Source organism: Mobula birostris, chromosome 1, assembly GCF_030028105.1.
Source record: "Mobula birostris isolate sMobBir1 chromosome 1, sMobBir1.hap1, whole genome shotgun sequence".
NCBI classification, from domain to species: Eukaryota; Metazoa; Chordata; class Chondrichthyes; order Myliobatiformes; family Myliobatidae; genus Mobula; species Mobula birostris.
The window spans coordinates 48,849,604-48,872,652 of NC_092370.1; the positions used below are offsets into that span (position 1 = coordinate 48,849,604).

Here is a 23,049-nt window from a genome sequence, read left to right on the forward strand (position 1 = left end):
GGTTCAGCTCAGGGCTAACATCCCTGACTGGTAAAACAAAATTGTTACAGAGACAGCGATGAACAATCTTTCTGCATCTGAGTGCGATGCTATTCCCGAGTTTCCACCTGGGACTTGGATGACTGACATTAGTGAAAACTGAGAGGAAGCTACTGACACGATGAAGCCGTGAGCACCACCAGAGCTTCATTGATGCCCTAAATGCCTGCGGCGTAACAGGCAGTAAGGAGGAGCCTTGATTCAATTTTTTTTCATCCTTGCTTACTGGATTTTTTCCCTCCCTCTTTCCCCTTCCATTGCTACACTTAACCTTAGTTTATGATTCTGAACATTGTTAATGAAAGGGTAGATGTACCAATGTTTATGGGATTGAAGGAGTCTGCAGCTATCTTTAAATTTGTATGTATTGCAGTGGTCTGTGGAGCTCCTTAAAATTTGTTAGTTCAGAGAGCACAAATATTTATACATTTTCAATACCCTAATTATCGCTTTATTTTATTCCAGTGAAACCGTCCACATGTCAGAGGAAAAACATAGGATTATGATTTTAGAAAGAGTAAGTACATGTTTGTATCTTTAAAACAAAATATGAAGTTCACTGGAGGGAGATACTTAATCCATTATATATGAATGACTTGGGTCTTCTTGCATGTATGGCATACAATTAAGGCACTGAACAAAGTACAATTCAAACAATTGGTCCTTCTGGTGTTCAGTTGACTTGTGTGCCAACATAGTGTATTTTGTCTTAGAATCACATGGTTTTGATTTTAAATCTTGCTTCTCTTGAGCCTGTCATCCTTGACCGTATTGCAGTACTGAGAGCATGCTAGGACGTAGCCACCTTTAAAATGAGAGAATACCTCCTACCCATTCACTTGTATGTACATAATGCTATTTATGATTCAAACACTATTTTTCTTGTGTCCAGGTTAATCATTCAACCTCAATCAGCAAAGACAAATTTACTGAACATGTATTTCATTTACTTATATGCAGTTTAACTATTTGTTTTGCTTGTAATTGGTGTCTCCAAAATTATATTCATGTACTGCTGCAGGAGCTTAGAAGGCACAAAACTTTGAAATCTGGATTTCTGTTAATTTTCTGACCCTTTGAGCTGTTGTTTCTAATGGTAGATGATTGGAAGATATCAATAAATAAAGCATTGATGTTAAAATAGGCATTTTCCAGACTTGCTGATGCTTAAATATTGGTTGAAGGAGCAAATATATTTTTTAAAAAAAGGACCAAAGGACTGGGGTGTCTAATTTTGAAGCACTGGATTGCTGTGCACATTTTGGGTTGCATAACTTGGCCATATATGTTCATAGTATTTTGTTTATAAGTCAATTTGAAGAGCTTTGGAGTTTCCAAAGAGCATAAAGTACCACACAAATAAAAGATTAATTCCTTTAGCTACCCATATCATGTCAGAGTAGGATACAAAACTATAAAGTTTTGGTACATACCCATCCTAAATTAGTTCTAACATAGAGATAATAGGAAAGGTTCTATCCTTGCCTTCAGGGCCAGTATTAAAATTTAAAACAAATTATGTCTAAAATCTTTGAAGATTGCCAGGACAAGGTGAAATGTATCCCAGGTTCTTCAAAGAAAGAAAGGAGGAAAGAGTTCAGAGTCTGTTTGTCATTTTCCTGTTCATTTTGATTGTAAGTATGGTACTGTAATTAAATTGCACTTGGGATTTTTGAATCATACTTTTATGCATTATCTGCATAAGCATATGAATTTAAACAATATAATATACATGGAATTTTAAAATATATTAATGACATGTTGAATACATTTTTACAAAGCATGCTTAGTGTTTTATGTATTTAAGAACATTTCAATTTGGTTTCAGTGTAAAAACAATACAAAAAATTCCTGTACTGAACTATTATTTGGAAAGACTACACAAAAAAAGCCTTAATTATATAAAAATGCATCTGTCATCTTGTGAATAATTTAGCCTTGGTTGTTAAGAATAATAAATGGCTACAATGAGAAATATGAAAAATAAAGAGCATTTTGATATTCTCCACTACTGTTTTACCAGTCAGAAGTAACATTCGAAATTACACGTTTGTTGATCCTTTCACCTCAAGGATCGGTTTATTCATTCACTAGATATATGGGTACTGGCAAGAATTTACTACTGATTTTTAATTTCTCAGAGAAAGAGACCTTGTTGAATTCTTGTAATGTGTATAATCAAAGCTTCTTCACAAACCTGTTTGAAGCTAAGCTAAGGATTGTGATCTAGCAAAGATGAAAAGATAGCTGTGAGAAAACCTTGAAAAATCCCAGTGTATGACATTCATGTTATGCTGATGCTAAAATCCATAAATGTTAGATAGTAAAAAGGGATAAGGGTTGGGTTGATTAAACAGACTTATTTATTTGTTGTTTTTTTTTTGCATTGGTGCATTGCCGACAAGGGTAGCAATCATCCATCCATTATTAATCTTCAATTTGGTGCTTTGAACTTTTTGCTTCAATTTGCCTACTGTGACGGCAGGTCAACAGCAGATGCCATTTCACTGGCTCTTCACTCAACCCTGGAACATCTGGACAGTGAAGATATATATATTAGAATGCTCTTCATTGACTACAGCTCTGCATTCAACATCATCATCCCCTCGAAACTAATCAATAAGCTCCAAAACCTCGACCTCAAAACCCCTTTGTGCAATTGGATCCTCTATTTCCTCACTTACAGACATCAGTCAGTTCTGATTAGCCACACCTCTACCATCACTATTAGCACAAAGATGTGTGCTTCCCTTTGCTCTACTCTTTATACTTATAACCGTGAGGCTAAGTACTGCTTTAATGCCATGTTTAGGTTTGCTAATGACAACTAGCTGAATCAAAACTGGCAAAGCTTAATCAGCATATAGGAGGCAGATTGAAAATCTAGCTGAATGGTGCTGCCACAACAACAACTACCTCTCACACAACATCAGCGAAACTAAAGGGCTAGTTGTTGACTACAGAAGGAGGAAACCAGAGGAACATCAGAGGTGGAGAGGTTCAACAACTTTAAATTCATCAGTGTTATTACTTCTGAGGATCTGTTCTGGGTCCAGCACATGCCATTAGAAAGAAGATTTGGCACGTCATCTGAAACTCTGATAAACTTTTATAGATGCCAGTTGGAATGTATACTGACTGGTTGCATAATAGTCTGAAAAGTCTACAAAAAATTATGTATTCAGTCCAGTCCACCACAGGTAAAGCTCTTCCCACCATTGACCACAACTACAAGAAATGCTGCAGGAAAACAGTATCTATTATCAGGGGCCCCCACCATCTAGGTTATGCTCTCTTGCTGCTCCCATCAGAATGGAGGTACAGGAGTCTTGGGTCCCACACCACTAGGACCAGGAATAGTTATTACCCCTTCACCATCAGACTCCTGTACCATACTCACTCCATCACTGATCTGATTCCACAACCTTATGGACCCACTTTCAAGGACTCTACAACTCACGTATTCAATAGTTATTTATTTATTTATTTATCTTTCTGTTTGCGCAATTTGTTGCCTTTTGCACATTGGTTGTTCATGTTTGTATGCAGTTTTTCATTGATTCTATTGTATTTCGTAGTATTTACTGTAAATGCCCACAAGAAAATGAATCTCAGGATAGCATATGGTGACATAAGTACCTTAATAAATTTACTTTGAACTTTGAAGTTTCTGTGATTCCTGTTTATAATTTTGCCCTTTGGGTCCGCGAATCTTTCTGGTCTATCTAAGCTATATTTGTTTTAGAGCCAACATCTTTCCTGTAAGATGTGGTTCTCAGAACTTTTTTTAAACTTTTTTTTGCATTGTCTACCAGAGCTTTTCATAACTAGCATAACTTCTGCTCAATACAAAATGCTGAAAGAATTCAACAGGTCAGGCAGCTTCTACAGAAGGAAATGAGCTGTCACGTTTCAGGCTGAGACCCTTCATCAAAGCGTTGCTCACTTGTATTCAGGTTTTCTGGATGTAAAGACCACTATTCCATTAGCTTCCTTAATTAGTTTCTGAACCTGTAGCATGTAAGTGGATTGTTATGTCTCTTCTGATCTGTCACTCCCAGCACTTCCTATTCATCATTTGGAAAGTAATTTATTCCTTCTCTTTGATGTGGCAAATGCTATTTTGGTAATGGTAATCAGTTTGGAAGGGAATGGAATAATGGCCTTCACTGCAAGAGGTTGAAGTTCAAAATTAGGAAAATGTTGCTGATGTTAACCAGAGTCTTGGTAGGATCATACCTTGAATGATTAAGGGTTTAATTGCTTATCTGCAGAGCAGGAGGTCATGGAGTGAGTTGGAGCCAGTTGCTTGTGGACTTTATGCGCCGTTTAAAAAGCAACCTGGACCTTTTGGGACTTGTCTGCGGAGCTGGAGATCGCGGAGTGATAATCCGTGACCATACTCTGGACAATCCAAGAGGCTGGAAACCTCATAGAGGAGACTTTTACTGAGGTGGTCACACCCAGAGTGCAGGCTTCAGATAGTAGATGGGTGACCACCAGGAGAAGTAAGGGAAGTAAGCAGCATTTAGTCCCCTGTGACCATTCCCCTCAGCAACAAGTTTGCTGCTGGAGGAGATGATCTGACAGGGCACAGCAGGAGTAGCCAGGCCAGTAGCACCGTGGCTGGCTTTGGGATTCGGGAGAGAAGGGTAAAGTCAGGTAGAATGATGGTGATAGGAGACTCGATAGTTAGTTAGTTAGACAGACAGGCAGGAGATTCTGTGACCACAGAAGAGATGCCAGAATAGTGTGCTGACTCCCAGGTCCCAGGGTCAAGGATGTCTCAGAGCAGCTGCAGAATATACTTGAGGAAGGGTCATGGTGCACATTGGCACAATGATATAGCTAGAAAGGGGCAAGAAACCCTGTGCAGCAGTATATGGAGTTGGGGAAGAGGATAAGGAGCATAACCTCTAAGGTAGTAATCTGTGGATTACTCCCAGTGCCACATCCTAGTCAGGATAGGAATACGATGATGGTACAGATGAATAAGTGTCTGAGGAACTGGTAAAGGATGCAGAGCTTCTGATTTCTGAATCATTGCGATCTATTCTAGGGAAGGTATGACCTGTACAAAAAGAACAGGTTACATCTGAACCTGAGGTACACCAATATCTTTGCAGGCAAGTTTGCTATATTGGTTGGGGGTAGTTTAAATTAATTTGGCTGGGGGATGGGAACTGCAGTGATGAGCAGTTTGCATAAAAGTAGATGCAATGTGCAATGAGACTGTGAGGAAGGACATGCAGAAGACAGGACAGATTTGTAGTCAGTGGTATAAGTTAAAGCGTGACAGAGGGCCAAAATTAAAAAAGGGTGATGAATACAGGATTGAAAGTATTATATTTGAATGTATGCAGTATATGCAATAAGGTAGATGATCTTGTAACCCAGTTAGAGATTGGCAGGTATGACATGGGCAGCACTGAGTCATGGCTGAAAGAAGATCATAGTTGGGAGCATAACATCCAAGGATGCACCTTAGATCGAAAGGACAGGCAGGTAGGCAGAGGGGATGAGGTGACTGTATTGGTAACAAAATTAAATCAGATCCTTGGAAGGAAGTGACATGTAGAATCCTTGTGGGCAGAATTGAACGTCAAGGGTAACAAGAACCTGATGGGAGTTATGTACAGGCTTCCAAACAGTAGCCAGGATGTTTGCTACAATTTACAATGGGAGATAGAAAAGGCATGTAAAAAGGGCAATGTTGCGATAGTAATGAGGAATTTCATTATGCAAGTAGATTGGTGACACTCTTATTAGTAATGGATCACGAGAGAAAATTTGAAGACTGACTATAAGGTGGCTTTTTAGAATATCTTGTAGTTGAGCCCACTAGGGGACCAGCGATTCTGAATTGGGTATTGTGTAATGACCCAGATCTGATTAGGAAGCTTAGATAAAAGAACCAATGATCATAATATGATAGAATTCACCCTGCTGTATGAGAATGAGAAGCTGGAGTCAGATGATTTTACATTGCTGGCATGAAAAAGGAGTTGGCCAAAATTGATTGGAAGGGGACACTAACAGCGATGACTGCCATTTCTGGGGAAAATTCGAAAGGCGCAGGATACATACATAACAAAGATGAAGAAGTACTATAAAGGGAGGATGAGATAACTGTAGCTGACAAGGGACATCAAAGACGGAAAAAGGGAAAAAGGGAGCATATAATATAGCAAAGTTTAGTGTGAAGGTAAAGGATTGGGAAACTTTGTAAAAACCAACAGAAGGCAACTGAAGAAACAATAAAAAGAGAAAAGAAGAAATATGAAGGTAAGCTAGCCAATAATGGTATAAGGGGATACAAAGTTTTTTCAGATATGAGGAGCAAAAGAGGTGAGAGTGGACACTGGACAAAGAGTTGGAATATAATGTCAGAAAGTGCATGGTCATGGACTTTGTCAGAGGGTGGTGAATTTGTGGAATTCTTTGCTACAGATAGCTGTGCAGTCCAAGTTGTTGAGTATACGTAAACCAAAGGTTAATAGGTTCTGCAGGAGAATGAGGTTGAGAGGGATGATAAATCAGCCATGATGGAATGGCGAAGCAAACTTGGTGGGCCAAATGGCCTAATTCTGCTCCTAGGTCTTATGATAAGAAGCATAGATTGAGTGGACGAGACTTTTTCCCTGGGCAGAACTATAACTTTAATGTGCTGGGAGGAGGCATTGGGGGAGGGGATATTAGTGGCACCTAGTTTTTTTTACACAATGTAGTAGGTGTGCAGAACACACTGCCAGGGGAGTGGTAGATGCAGCTACATTACGGACATTTAAGAGACTCTTGGATAGACATTGGAAAATGGAGGGTTATGTGGGAAGAAAGGGTTAGAACTTTGAGTGTGTAGAGGGATCGGCACAACATTATGGGCCAAAGGGCCTATACTGTTTCATGTTCTTCTCTACTTCATTGTAAATGAAATACTTTGATATTTGTATTGTGGTGGTGTTTGTTATAATGTGGGGTCCTTTCCTGTTCACTGAGTCCTTGTCTAGTGTTACAGTTGTGCAGGGCATGACATGAGACCCATATGATGTATGTAGAAAAATTAAGATATCAATTACAATTTTTCCTAGTAACAATGACAATAGCGATACTTTATCTTAACATGCTATAGATCCCACAAAGAGAAAACTAAGTAATTCAAGTGTTTAGAAGACAGAAGTTCCTTTGACCAACTTCATCCTTCAATAAACTTAATTCGACAGGCACCTTGAACTTCTTCACAAATTTGCTGTCATGTTTGGTTGTATCATACTTCATAGTTTGTTAGCTCTCATGTGTGTCCAGGAATGGTCTCACAAATTTCATGATTCTTCAACAGATAATGAAAGGACAAAGATGAAAAATTATTAATAACAATTAAAATTAATGTTTATCTATAAACATTTTTGGTTCTACTTGGTGACATTTTATCTATTTTCTCTAGTACTTTTCTCTTGGCAGCTGGTTGAATAACAATTCATTTTGCATTTAATAGTGCTATGAATTTAAACATTAGATTGTTTTTTTTTATTTTGCTTGCTTGTAGACATTACAAATGAAAGAAGAGGAGAATAAACGATTAAATCAAAGATTGGTATGTATTCTGTTTTTGCCGCAAAGCATATGAAGTTTATTTGGTCCATGTTATTACTGTTGGAATAATAATTCTGAAATAAATCGTACAGAAACTTATCTTAATTTTCATACTGTTAAAGCTTGGAGAGACTGAAGGAACTGGTGCAAAATATAGTGGCAATATCCAGTTTTAAATACTTTATTTCACTTTAGGAAATGCAGGGTTCTGTGCAATGCTAAAATAGTGAAATAGTAAAAATGTTTTTCTTGTGTTAAACAATGTTTGTTTTCTAAGCAAATGGAATGTCTTGTGCATTTTGTAAGAGAATTTTGTCTTAAATACACATGTTTCAGTTTTGAGGGAATACAGAAAACTTGCACTTATTAATCATTTTATTTTTTGAATGGTTCTGCCATTTCATCCTTTTCATAATCATTTAGCTTCAAACCATTGTTAAATATTCAGACAAAAATTAATAAATTATTGAGAAACATCCATTTTGGAAGATGTTTATTATTTTTCAAAAATCTGTTAGTGGACCATGTGGCACTCGGTGAAATGTTGTAATCCAATGTTTATTTAAACTGCAGAATTCTGAATATTCAGGATTAGTCAATGTACATTCGTAAATAATTATTTCGATATTGTTAACAAATTTTTCAGAGCAAAGAAATCAGCAAGAATATGCTGTTGTGTTGTTGTAATGAATCAGTAGTTTGTGTACTTCAGTTTTAAAAGATCAAAAGAAAATAACATTTATAATAATAGTAACCCAAAGGCTTTAACTTTCATTGAGGTGTTCTTAATTGTGTTGGCCATTTTTGCTGGTTTACTTTGAGCTGGGAATAATATCAATATTAACTGCATCTTCTTAACTGGAGGCATAATAATAAATATTTGAAGAACATTTGTATGGAAATATTTGGAAATAATTAACAATTGAAGTTTCTATTTCTCATCAAGAATATTCATCTAAGGTGTTGATTTCAAAAAGCATGCATGTATCTCCAGGAATTATTTTGCTTGTACAGAAGTTCATTATCTCTGTGATGCCTTTATTTTGGAATATTGGCCTGAGGGGTGGGGGGAGCATTCAAAAGTGAAAGTTTAAATATTGTCTCTGTGGAATGCATGGTTGATTTTCCAGTTTGTACACTTAAGGAGTATTGCATGCTTTATAATGTTTTTTTCCTGCAAATGGTTTAAATTTCCCTTGAGTATCATTTTGATTTTTTTTTTAACTTAAAATTACCACGATCTAGTGTCTTCCTGGTGTATATGATGATTAAACTCTTCTTGGGCTTCCAGCCGGGTTAAGACATCAACTTTAACTGACATTTCAATGACAAACTCTGCCATCTTCATCAAGAAGCACAGGACGTGTATTTGTAAGGGTTTCCCGGAGAAATCGTCGGTAGCAGAACATTGCATTTGCGATGGCCATATGACTGACTTCGGCGCAAGACTACTGTGCCATGCCAATGGCTTTCAAGACTGCCTGGTGGAGGAATCTATTGAAATAAAACTGGAAGAAAAGAATTTTAATAGAAACGAAGATCTCGCTCTAAATAAGAACAATTTGATTGTAAACAAGGTGGGACAGTGGAAACCTAATTGGATGAGGACTAACTAATTAGGAGGGATAGAAGACAGGGTATAAATGCCACCAGACTGGACATGATCAGCTGTCGTCCCTGATGAAGGTGACAGAGTTTGTCATCGAAACGTCGGTTAAAATCGATACCCGTACCCAGTTGGAAGCCTGAGAAGAGTTTATTTGTTAAAATTACCAGTTTCCTTGTTTCCATGATGAGCAGTGATTTATTTATTTATTTTCACTTAAATGTGTGTGTCTTCTAATAAATAATTGAGGACTGTTGCTCTGCTGTTGAACTAGAATTTGTGACTAACAGTGCATGGTCTTTGTGATTTGAGCCAGTGCATCATAGTGCTTGTTGTAGTTCTTACAATGTTGTATACACATAATGGAACATTGTCAAGCAATTCTGGCAGTATCCAATTTCATTGTGGACTGAACTGAAAGTATTTAAAAGGAGCAGGTATTATTATTTGAAGATATTTTTAGTCTATGTTTGGAAAAACTTTTAAGATTTTGGTTTAAACCCCACTTTGTAAATGTTTGTGTTATAATAATAAGAAAGCAGAAAGCTTTGCATTAAACTCTCAGGAAAAGGTTGCAAAAATTGATCATGTGTCAACACCTTGAGTTTGCATTCATTAGCAGCACAGTTGTACTTTTGTCAGATTCAAAATTCATTTGTGTAATAATCCTCTGGCATTTTTATGTTGTACTTAGTTCAAAACAAGGGAAATAAAGATAATGGGCAAGGACCTTTTACTGTAAGCTATAGGGTTGATAGCTCAACCCTATCAGAAAGATGTCCCAGAACTTTTACCCATAGTCCTTAGTACTGTTTGTCCAAAATTCAAATAGCTGTGAAATTGCAAAGGTTGGATCTATAAAATAGCTTATCCTCAACCTATTAGCTTAAGGAATTGTTCCACATATGATTGATCAAAATAATTCAAAAAGGGACCTTAAGGCATGGTTGCTGAGAGATCCTGTAAAATAGTAATGCTCTATTTCTTTCTCCATCACCGCATCCTCCCAAAAAATTTATCATCAGAAGCAAGCTCTGGTAGATTTACATTTTCTCCCTCTATTACCATTCACGCTGCTGTTTTTCGCCAGGTTACCTCCAGCTGTTATGCTGATGTGCCAGCAAATTCAATGAGTGCAAAATAAATCCCATAAACAAACATTTCAATGTAAAAAGATAGCTGCAGAAGTGAGAGGAATCTGACCTATATAGTAGTGAAAAAGAAACAAGTATTTTTGGAGAGTGGAATTTAACATGTATAAAAGACACTGATCATATTTTAAAACAAAATATACTTTGCAACATACAATTCAAGTTTCTATACTTTTTATAATTTTTATCTGTTATTTTCTTAATTTGCTAATGACTCAGAAAGAGTTTTATGCCTGTTAGTGGAATGTTGCAATTCAAAGTGCTGTGCACAACTTTATTAAGTATTTGATGCTGGGTACAACACTCAAGTTTTCTTGATCTACCAAATAATAAGGGTCTTTCTACAAGTTTTCTGTAAACTACCATCATTGTATAGTGAGTTCAGTTGCGCTTTAGTTTTTCTTTGTACTTATTTTCAACTATATATGTAGTACAATCAGCTACCAACAAAAATCTTCTGATCCAATGACATTAATTTTAAATTTAGAGAAACATGTATCAGAGTTGTGATTTATTAACCAAGTTTGTGTTTTATTACTACTTTTATAAAATATTTGAAGCTTTCTTCGGCTAATTGTTTGACTTTGCTTTTTCAGATGTCTCAGAGCTTGTCTTCAGTTTCTTCCAGACATTCTGACAAAATAGCCATTCGAGAGTAAGTATATTTTGGCAAAAAAAGAGAAACTGCTTCATTGTTGATTGAAATGTTTAGTTTCTATAAGACAAAATTATTTATAGGCTAACTTTGGGTTTGAGGGAGGGCACAATTTAAAAGTAAATAAACCCTAACTTATAATGTACTTAATGAGAGTGCATCACTTAAATATCCAGCTTAACAGCATTCCATGATTTCTGGATGAGTTACTGGTATAAAGCATCTCAAGATGTGGGAACCTTGAGCAGCAGTTTGTAGTTACTTTTTAGGGAGTGCATTTATTTGTATGAAGACTTGAAATATCTAATCTTTTTTAACAAATGGATACAAAAAGATTCCAGTAATTTCAACTGTATCATATGGGTTTTTGATTTGTTTGTAGGAATAAAAGCATAATTGATTTTTCTTTTCCCAATTGTTGAACTAGTTGAGCAGCTTTGCTTTTTTTAAACCACCCTACCCCATTTTTAAGTGTTTATTTTTCTACTAAAAGCACTTGTAATTTTTAAGAACATTATCATCTAAGTGTACCAGTATTTCAACAAAATTATGTACCAGTCTTTCAGCTTTGATCCAGGTTACCAGCAGAGCACATTGCATGTTGTAAGCAAAACTTGGATTTCTAATGTTAATAAGAAGTTGTTGCGGCCACCAGCTAAAATTTATATTTCGAACTTTACTCTTTTCCATACATGGTCTGTTGAGTTCCTCCAGCGTTGTTGCTTGGATTTCCAGCATCTGCAGTTTTTCTCTGGTTTGTGTTTATATTTAGTAATTCTATTTTTGTAACCTCTCTAAATTTATTTAAAGTTGTGCTACACTCAAATAGTAAGTGCCCAAACAAGATCCAACCAGGAATTCAAGTTCCAGTACCAGCTGTCATTTGAATTTGCATGTGATTTAAATGAGCTAGTTTGATCAGTTCTCAGTTCAACCACCAGATGGAGTGTTTCATTCCAGGCAAGACCAGGGTGTAATTTGCAAGCAAGACTTGTGTTGTGAATTGAGAAGAGTCATACTATTCTAGAGATTATTAAACTAACAAGCCTTTTAGGAATGTTTTGTTTAAACTTGCAACTGGTTCAAATTTAAAGCAGTTACTAAAAGAATAGACAAGTTTATGCTCCAAATTAATCATTTTATAAAAAATTGTGAAAGCTGAAGTTAACATTGAGTCATCTATAGCAGATTTGCCCTGCATATAAATATTAAATGTGCAGATCTCAATTTCACTGAGACTTGAAATACAAACATTTGTAAATGTTCATGGTGACTTAGACAAGCTTTCACCTATAACCAAAATAATCAAATTCTTTACATGGTTCAGAACTGCTTTCATTGTACTTTCCTGTTATCAGTCTGTTTTTAAAATCAAATCTGAGAATGTTTTGGTCGATACTGCTTGCTAGCTTCACTGTACCATTTTTTTTTATAGATTATGAGAATACTCAGTCCTCTTTTATTGTCATTTAGAAATGCATATATGCATTAAGAAATGATACAATATTTTTCCGGAGTGCTATCACAGAAAACAGGACAAACCAAAGACTAACACTGACAGAACCACATAACTATAACATATAGTGCAGTGCAGCAGTGCAAAACAATACCATAATTTGATGAAGAACAAACCATGGGCACGGTAAATAAAGTCTCAAAAGTCCCCGAGTCCCCGATAGCAGGCAGCAAAAGGGAGAAACTCCCTACCATAAACCTCCAGGCACTGTCAACTTGCTGATGCCTTGGAAGCAGCCGACACTGAGTCCATCCATCTGAAAACTTCAAGCTTCCAACCAGCCTCTCCGATACAGCCTCCTGAGCGCCATCCTCTGCCGAGCGCCTTCGACCTCGCTGCGGCCACTGAAACACGCAAAGCAGAGGATTTCGGGGCCTTTTGCTTCAGAGATTCTGGTTACCACACAGTAGCAGAGGCAGCGAAGCGGGCATTTCAGAAGTTTCCAGATGTTCCTCCGTACTCTCACGTCTGTCTCCATCACATCAGACTTGTGCATGGTCCCCTACTTGACAGATAACAGACATCACCACCGAAGTGGCCGCACGCACTGTGCTGCCAATTTAACCATCTAGTGGAGAAATAAAATGTTTCTTGAGATTTTTAAAATAAAATGATATTATCTTTTTCCTAATCTGGAGATGTACAATGTTTTTGTCATAAGACCATTCTTGACAAACTTGCAAGCCTCTGCTCTCCTACAACTTGCTCCAAGTTGTAATGGTGGCCATCCACTGCTTGCTACAGGCAATCTCAATCTGCTTCTGCGGGTATTTTTTTCTCAGAGCCTCTTCTCTTACATATTTTCCACAAATAGATTAAATTTTCATTTCTATTAGAATAGCTTTGTCATTTTTACTCTTTGCTCTGTTCAGTTGTAGCTTTGATTATCACTGTAATTAGAGAAATCCTGTGCTTTTCTCTTTTTCTTGTCTAAATTCTAAATGCTTTTTGTCATTAATTGTGAGAGGAAACAAATGTCTAAATGCGTCTTCTCTCATTTTACACACCAATCTCTTTTTCTCAAAGAATTGTTGTATATGGTTAAGCAAATTATTATATAAATTTCTTGCCAGATTTTGTTCCCAAAGTGTCTGCTGTTCTTCTGTTTGACATGGACACTCTTATTTCATTAGGAATCTGTTTAAAGTATTGATGTTTTTTTTTTCTAATTAGGGGACACTGACCTTGTGTGGTATACTTGTAGAAATATGGCAGCAAGGTTTAGCTTCAATGATGTATCTAATATTCATTCACTTTCAATTTTGTTTAATATTATTGCACTATATATAGGATTTATGACACATTAGTTTATGCTGGTAATAATACTTAAATTTCTCCCATTGGCCTATTATTCTGTTATTCCTTGTGTTAATCTAGATTTACCCTAAATAAACCCATCTTGTTGCTTCGTAATGGGATCTACATTCTAACCATCTCTGGGTAAAGTATCTCCTGAATTAAATTTAGTGACCTTGCACACCTTGGGATCTCTTGTATTGACCAAAGATTTCCAGAATGAAAAAATCTTGTGACTTTGTCTGATATTAAAAATGTTGATCATAATATAAGACCATAAGATATAGGAGCAGAATTAGGCTATTTGACCCATCGAGCCTGCTCTGCCATTTCATCGTAGCTGATCCATTTCCCTCTCAATCTGTCTCCTGCCTTCTCCCCATAACCCTTCGTGCCCTGACTAATGAATCTATCAACCTCTGCTTTAAATATACCCAGTGCTTGGACTACAGAGCCGCCTCTGCAATGAATTCCACAGATTCACCACTCTTTAGCAAAAGAAATTCCTCCTTATCTCAGTTTTAAATGGACGTCCTTCTATTCTGGGGCTGTGTCCTTTGGTCTTAGACTTCCCCACCATAGGAAACGTCCTCTACACATCCACTTTATCAAGTTCTGTCGTATTCAATGAGATTCCGCCCTCCCCCCATTCTTCTGAATTCATGTAGGTACAGGTCCAGAGCCATCAAACACCCCTCATAATCCCGGAATCATTTTTTTTTAAGATTTAGATTATGAGGACACGCAGTCCTCTTTTATTGTCATTTAGTAATGCATGCATTAAGAAATGATACAATATTCCTCCGGTGTCATATCACAAAACACAGGACAGACCAAGACTGAAAAAACTTAACAAAACCACATAATTATAACATATAGTTACAACAGTGCAACAATACCATAACTTGATGAAGAACAGCCCATGGCACAGTAAAAAAAGTTCAAAGTCTCTTCGAATATCCCACATCTCACGCAGACGGGAGAAGGAAGAAAACTCTCCCTGCCATGCCCGACCACAGTCCGACTCCGAGTCATCCGAAAACTTCGAGCCTCCGATCAGCCCTCCAACACCAAGTACCGAGCACCATCTCTATCCAAATGATTCGACCTCAATCTCGGTCGCCAGCAGCAGGCAAGGCCGGGGATTTTGGGGCCTTCCCTCTGGAAGATTCTCGATCGCCCAGTAACAGCAGCAGCGAACCGGCGTTTCAGAAATTTCTTCAGATGTTCCTCCGTGCTTTCACATCTGTCTCCATCAAATCAGAATTGTCCACGGCCCCTATTTAACGGAGCTGCTGCTATCTTCTCCTCCTGCCAGGAAGCTCCTTTGAACACTTCAATATTACCACATTCTTTCTTAGATAAGGTGCCCCAAATTGCTCAAAATACTCCAAATGAGGCTTCATAAGTACCTTATAAAGCCTCAACATTACATCCTTATTTTTCTATTCTAGTCCTCTTGAAATGAATGCTAACATTGCACTTTCATTCCTCACCACTGACTCAACCTGCAAATTGACCTTCAGGGAATCCTGCACAAGAACTCCCTTTGCACCTCATGTTTTTGAATTTTCTCTCCATTTAGAAAATATGCTTTTATTTCTTCTACCAAAGTGCATTACCATACACTTTCCAACACTGCTCCATCTGCCACCTCTTTGCCCACTCTCCTAATCTTTGTAGGTCCTTCCACAGCCTCTGTGTTTTCTCAGCACTAACCTGCCCCTCCACAGATCTTCATTTCATCCACAAACTTGGCCACAAAGCCAACAATTCCATCATCCAAGTCATTGACATATAACATAAGAAGAAGTGGTTTCAATACAGACCCCTGTGGAACATCACTGGTCACTGGCAGCCAACCAACTCTTTGCATCCTGCCATTCAGCTAATGTTCTATTCATGCTAGTATCTTGTTGTAATACCACAGCTCTTAACTTGTTAAGCAGCCTCATGTGTGACACCTTTTCAAAAGCCTTCTAAAAACCACTTACACAACATCCACCAATTCTCCTTTGTCTATCCTTTTTGTTATTTCTTCAAGGAATTCCAATGGATTTGTCAGGCAAAACTTTCACTTGATGAAACCACACTGACTACAGTCTGTTTTACCATGTGCCTCCTAGTATCCCGAAACAGCATCCTTAACCATTAACTCCAACATCTCCCCAACCTCTAAGGTCAGACCAACTGTCCTATAATTTCCTTTCTTCTTCCTCCCTCCTTCTTGAAGAGCGGAGTGACATTTGCAATTTTCCAATCCTTCGGAGCTATTCCAAATCTATTGATTCTTGAAATATCATTAACAATGCCTCCCCAATCTCTTCAGCCACCTCTTTCAGAACCCTGACGTGTAGACCATCTGGTCTAGGTAACTTGTCCATCTTCAGACCTTTCAGTTTCACAAGCAACTTCTCTCTAGTAATGGCAACTTCTCTCACTTCTGCCCCCAATACTCTCGAACTTCTGGCATACTGCTACTGTCTTCCACAGTGAAAATTGATGCAACATACTTATTCAATTCATCCACTGTTTACCTGTCCCCTTTGCTACCTCACCAGCATCATTTTCTAGTGGTCTTATAAATAATATAACGCACATAAAAGTTATTGGTGAACGCAGCAGGCCAGGCAGCATCTCTAGGAAGAGGTACAGTCAACTTTTAAGTGTGTTGCTTGAAATTCCAGCATCTGTAGATTTCCTGGTGTTTGCGTGATATCTAATGTCACCTTTCTTTTGCATTTTATGTATCTGAGGAAACTTTTGGTATCCTCTTTAATATTATTAGCTAGCTTACCTTTGTATTCCATCTTTTCCTTCTTTCTGACTTCTGTTGGTTTTTAAAAGCTTCCCGATCCTCCAACTTCCCACTAATTTTTGCTCTATTATATGCCCTCTCTTTGGCTTTTATGTTGGCTTTACTTTCCTTTGTCAGCCACAGTTGCGTCATCTGCCTTTAGGATACTACTACTACTACTTAGAGACACACACGAATGCAGCAGGCCAGGCAGCATCTATAGGAAGAGGTACAGTCGACGTTTCGGGTCAGGACCCTTTGTCAGGACTAACTGAAAGAAGAGATAGTAAGAGATTTGAAAGTAGGAGGGGGAGGGGGAGATCCGAAATGATAGGAGAGGACAGGAGGGGAGGGGTGGATCTAAGAGCTGGAAAGTTGATTGGCAAAAGGGACACCAGACTGGAGAAGGGAGATGATCATGGGACGGGAAGCCTGGGGAGAGAGAGAAGAGGGGAGGGGAGCCTGGCGGGTGGAGAGCAGGCAAGGAGTTATAGTGAGAGGAACAAAGGGAGAAAAAAGAGAGAGAGAGAGAGTGAAAAGGGGGGAAAATATTAAATAAATAAATAAGGGATAGGGTGTGAGAGGGAGGAGGGGCATTAACGGAAGTTAGAGATGTCAGTATTCATGCCATCAGGTTGGAGGCTACCCAGACAGAATATAAGGTGTTGTTCCTCCAACCTGGGTGTGGCTTCATCTTGACAGTAGAGGAGGCCATGGATAGACATATCAGAATGAGAATAGGATGGGGAATTAGAATATGTGGCCACTGGGAGGTCTTGCTTTCTCTGGCAGACAGAGCGTAGGTGTTCAGCGAAACGGTCTCCCAGCCTGCTTCGGGTCTTGCCAATATATAGAAGGCCGCACCAGATGCAGTACATCACCCCAGCCGACTCACAGGTGAAGTGTCGCCTCACCTGGAAGGACTGTCTGGGGCCCTGAATGGTGGTGAGGGAGGAAGTGTAAGGGCATGTGTAGCACTTGTTCTGCTCCCTAGGATAAATGCCGGGAGGGAGATCGGTGAGAAGGGATGGGGGGGACGAATGGATAAGGGACTCTCTCATAGGGAGCGATCCCTTCAGAAAGAGGGGGAGAGGGAAAGATGTGCTTAGTCGTGGGATCAAGTTGGAGGTGGCAGAAGTTACGGAGAATTATATGTTGGACCCGGAGGCTGGTAGGGTGGTAGGTAAGGACAAGGAGAACCCTATTGCTAGTGGGGTGGTGGGAGGATGGGGTGAGAGCAGATGTGCGTGAAGTGGGAGAGATGCGTGTGAGAACAGAGTTGGAGGAAGGGAAGCCCCTTTCTTTAAAAAAGGAAGACATCTCCTTCATCCTGGAATGAAAAGCCTCCTCTTGAGAGCAGATGCGGCGGAGACGGAGGAATTGCGAGAAGGGAATGGCATTTTTGCAAAAGACAGGGTGGGAAGGGGAATAGTCCAGGTAGCTGTGAGAGTCCGTAGGCTTATAGTAGACATCAGTAGATAAGCTTTCTCCAGAGACAGAGACAGAAAGATCAAGAAAGGGGAGGGAGGTGTTGGAAATGGACCAGGTAAATTTGAGGGCAGGGTGAAAGTTGGAGGCAAAGTTAATGAAGTCAACGAGCTCAGCATGTGTGCAGGAAGCAGCGCCAATGCAGTCATCGATGTAGCGAAGGAAAAGAGGGGGACAGATACCAGTATAGGCTTGGTACATAGATTGTTCCACAAAGCCAACGAAAAGGCAGGCATAGCTGGGACCCATACGGGTACCCATGGCTACACCTTTAGTTTGGAGGAAGTGGGAGGAGCCAAAGGAGAAATTGTTAAGAATAAGGACTAATCCTGTCCCATGATCGTCTCCCTTCCCCAAATGTTAAACCTTTTTTTGTGTGTGTTGCTTGAATTCCAGCATCTGCAGATTTCCTCGTGACTACTGATCTATCCCGCTGCTTCCGAATTGCTCCAAGAAGCTCCAGCCGTTGCTAGTTTTGGCCATCTCCTCTCTCGTACCTCTGTAATATGCTTTACTCCACTGTAATACTGATGCACCAGACTTTAGCTTCTCCTTTTCAAATTGCAGAGTGAATTCTATCATGTTATAACCACCTCCCCTAAGGGTTCTTTTACCTTAAGCTCTTTAATTTTGGTTCATTGCACAGCACCTACTCCAGAATAGTTGATCCCCTAGTGGGCTCAAACATAAGCTGCTCTAAAAAGTCATCTCGTAGACATTCTAAATAGTCTCCTTCTTGGAATCCAGCATCAACCTGTCTGCCTGGATATTGGAATTCTCCATAACTATCAGTATATTGCTCTTTTTGTTGTGCATTTTCTATCTCCCGTTGTAATTTATAGCCCATCTTTGCTGCTGTTCGGAAGTCTGTGCATAACTTCCATCTGGATCTTTTTATCCTTGTAGTAATCTTAGCTCTGCCCACAATGACTCTACTCCTTTTGATCCTATATCATCATTTTCTCACAGAGCTGCCCCACTGCTTCTGCATACCTACCTATTCTTCCGATACAACGTATATCCTTGAATTCTAAGCTATAATCTTCTTTCAGCCATTAGTCAATGATGGCCAGAACGTCATGCATGCCAATCTGTAACTCTGCTACATGTTCATCTACCTCAATCCATATACTGTGTGCATTGAAATATAACACCATCAGTTCAGTATTCATCACCCTTTTTGATTTTTGTCCCCCTTTTCCTTTGCTATTCAATCCATTGACTGCAATTTCGTCCTGTCATGAGCCTGTCCTTGCTAGCAGTCTCGCTACACGCTGCTTCTGTCTGTTAACCAAATACCCCATCCTCAGCCCTATCACTCCAGTTCCCATTCCCCTGTCAAATTAGTTTAAACCCTCCTGAACAACTGTAGCAAATGTGCTCAGAAGGATATCAGTCATTAACCAATAAATTTAGTAAATTTAGGACAGAGATAAGGAGGAACTGCTTTTCCCAAAGAGTGGTGAGTCTGTGGAATTCTGTACCCAATGAAGCAGTGGAGGCTACTTCGGTAAATATATTTAAGAAAAGATTGGATAGATTTTTGCCTAGTAGGGGAATTAAGGGTAATGGGGAAAAGGCAGGTGGATGGAGATGAGTCCGTGGTCAGATCAGCTGTGATCTTATTGAATGGCGGAGCAGGCTCGATGGCCCACTCCTGCTCCTATTTCTTAAGCTCTTATGTCCTTGTAACACTGCCCCAGAGCTGCCATTCTCACTGCACTAAGTGTGCCCTAATAGATGAGGAATGAAGAATAAAGAACCCAGGTACTTAACTCTCCCAAGCGTGGTTAACCAAAGCCACTCTAACACTGGCCTACTCACACAATGGCCACTCAGCTTGCCCTTGCCTTATTTTTATTCGCTCTTCCTAATGAATCCCATTTACTGATTGGACACTGTCCAACTCTGAAAAGTGCCGCAAAGCACTGCATTTTTTAATCTTCAATTGCAGACCTGCGTGAAGTCGCTGCTTCTTCTTGTGCTTCCATTCACTGATTGGGTGCATTCCAATGCCCTTTCATGGGTCTTACGAACATTTTTACTCCATTAGCCTGGTCTAGATAACGAATCAAAAAAGAAAGTACTTTTTGTTGCAACCTTTTTAACAAATAATTGAAACACTTGCATATTAAATTATTTTGCTAGTTTTTGTTGAAAGACCAAAATAATGTACTGTATGTTATGTTGAAATGTAACAAGGATATACAGTTCACATAAGGCGTAGAATTTGGTAGTGAGTATTTCTTTTTGCCATGGACATTAATAACGATAGGCTCTGTTGTCCATTCCTAGAGGTATTAAGAAAAGATCTGGTGAACCATTTCCTTGAATTGTACAAATGTTTAATGGAAGTAATTCCAGCAAAATCATTTAATTAAATCTTTGTAGTTAGGAAGGGAGTTCAAGAATTATCAGTTAATGACTGTTACATTTCCAACTGAAGTTGAAGATCTTGGAAGGGAATTTGTATGCATCCCTTCTCTTGTCATTCTTTCAATCTTATTGATATCTTTCCTGTGTTAGGTAACCAAAGCTGCACACAATACTCCAAATTAGGCTTCACCAACGTCCTATACAACTTCAAGATAACATCCCAACTCCTGTACTTGTACTCTGATTTATGAAAACCAGTATGCCAAAATCTTTCTTTACAGTCCTATATATCTTTTAGTACTACAGTAATCTGATGTAGATTTATTTGGTTATATCTGTGAAGTTTTGTTTCGATCAGCATTTTGTGCTGCATTCAGGTTTTGCTAAGCTAGCATCTCTTGTTGAATTATAACTTGTTATACATCGCTGAATAAGCCAAATTTGGTCTATGACTTGATGGTGATGGTAGCGTGAGAAATTTGGTAGTTCTTCAGGTTACAGATTATAGTGGACTGTTTTTCTTCTTGGTGCTCACAATGTCTCATGTAGTATTTAAATTAAACAAATGATCTTCAGTTTTGCCATTTAATATTGTTATTTTCTCTTCCAGTTTCCAAGTTGGGGATTTGGTGCTCATTATCTTGGATGAACGTCACGATAATTATGTTCTGTTTACTGTTGGCCCAACGCTTTACTTCTTGCATTCAGAGTCTTTGGGAGCATTAGATCTTAAACCTGGTGAGAAAATTTTTACTTTAAATAAATTACTTTATTCCAAAGTGTCCTAATAGTTAAAAGTTTTGTTAAAAAACTTTGTTCCTCATCCAGGGATTCCAGTGCAAACTGCAGCCAGGTGCTCTCATTTTGAGAATTGTCATTTCTCTCTTTCAACTTCCTGCTCAGTCTCTTGCATGTTGCCAAATTTTAAAACAAACTACAATGAATCAGGCCATGTTTCATTGAGTAACTTCTATGCAGCTTGCAGTGAAAAATAGATTTCATGCAATTTTTGCATTTTTAATTCATAATCCACCCTGAATGAATATTCCAATTTTGGACAGCTGGAAATGATTCAGAGGAAATGTGGAATTATTTGCTGTTTATGATAGATACTGTTTTTTAAATTAATGTGCACATATGGGACTTGTACTTAAGTATGTTTAGATTTTTCATCTTATTAACACTGTATCTGTCATTTGTCATGATATAATTGCAATTTATATATTTTTAGTATTCTGTACAGAAAAGATTATCTTAATTTTGCATTGTAAGGACATGAGAAATTTCCAGTGGAATTTACGAACACATTGCTTTCTCTATACTACGAGAATTGTAAACAGAACAAAATAAGTAAAGCTAATTTCACAAACACGAGGAAATCTGCAGATGCTGGAAATTCAAGCAACACACACAAAGTGCTGGTGGAACACAGCAGGCCAGGCAGCATCTATAGGAAGAAGTACAGTCGACATTTTGGGCCGAGTCCCTTCGTCAGGACTAACTGAAAGAAGAGATAGTAAGAGATTTGAAAGTGGGAGGGGGAGAGGGAGATCCGAAATGATAGGAGAAGACAGGAGGGAGAGGGATGAAACTAAGAGCTGGAAAGTTGATTGGCAAAAGGATACAAGGCTGGAGAAGGGAGAGGATCATGGGACGGGAGGCCTAGGGAGAAAGAAAGGGGGAGGGGAGCACCAGAGGAAGATGGAGAGCAGGCAAGCAGTTACTGTGAGAGGGACAGAGAGGAAAAAAAGAGAAGAAGAAGAAAATAATGGTTAAATGAATGAATGAAAAGCTAATTTCAGTTCAGTCAGCTCTAGAAAATTGTTTTAATGCTTCCTGATTGGTTTTAATTTCGTTCAGTTCATTTTCAGGTTTTTCAAAGGTTCTCTGTAAAAGAAACATGGTATCTTTTTCACTATTTTAACACTTACGGATGCTTTAATTCTCCTATAGAGTTCAATACACTCACTACTATTCTTTTATCTTTAAATATCAGTCTTAATTATTTTCAAACGGCTATCATGTCCCACTATCGTACTTATAATTTACAGACGTCAGTTCAATTCCCCACTTCAATTTATAGATTTAGGTAATATTTCGAGGCAACTCCCTTTAATATCCTTAGACAGGAGTTTTAATAACTGTTCTGTCCTAATCACTGTTACTTTATTCTAAAACTGTAGACTATTCTCAAGCCTGTCTGATCTTCAAATAATTCATCATTACAACTACATTGTACATGCTTTAAAAAATTGGTTGTTATTGATTCAATTTTGCACTCACTTTTCTAGTTTTTCTTTTTATTCTCTACCACTTGCTGCTTCTCAAGATGGTATTTTAACCTCTGTCATTTTTCCCTTGATGGTTTCTGTCATGCCTTCAGATCAACAAGGAAACATTGCTTGATTTTATTTCAATGATACTGGACAAACACCAAAATGACAAATGCCATAATTGTAACAATTTTAATCATTTGGTACTGTGAGCATTACTGTAAGGTCAGCAATTATTGTACATCCTAATTGACCTTCAGAG

At 38.4% G+C, this 23,049-nt stretch overlaps 1 protein-coding gene across 3 annotated transcripts in view; it reads left to right on the top strand.

The window, feature by feature from the left end:
- Positions 1-23,049, top strand: part of rb1cc1 (RB1-inducible coiled-coil 1) — a 192,443-nt gene that overhangs the window by 138,410 nt on the left and 30,984 nt on the right. For 2 of the 3 annotated variants that reach the window (XM_072254930.1, XM_072254939.1), the window contains exons 18-21: positions 505-556; positions 7,583-7,630; positions 10,983-11,041; positions 21,125-21,252. In XM_072254930.1, coding sequence (XP_072111031.1) covers positions 505-556; positions 7,583-7,630; positions 10,983-11,041; positions 21,125-21,252 — 287 coding nt within the window. The remainder of the gene's footprint in view (positions 1-504; positions 557-7,582; positions 7,631-10,982; positions 11,042-21,124; positions 21,253-23,049) is intronic. The other variant, XM_072254948.1, reaches the window with a different exon arrangement.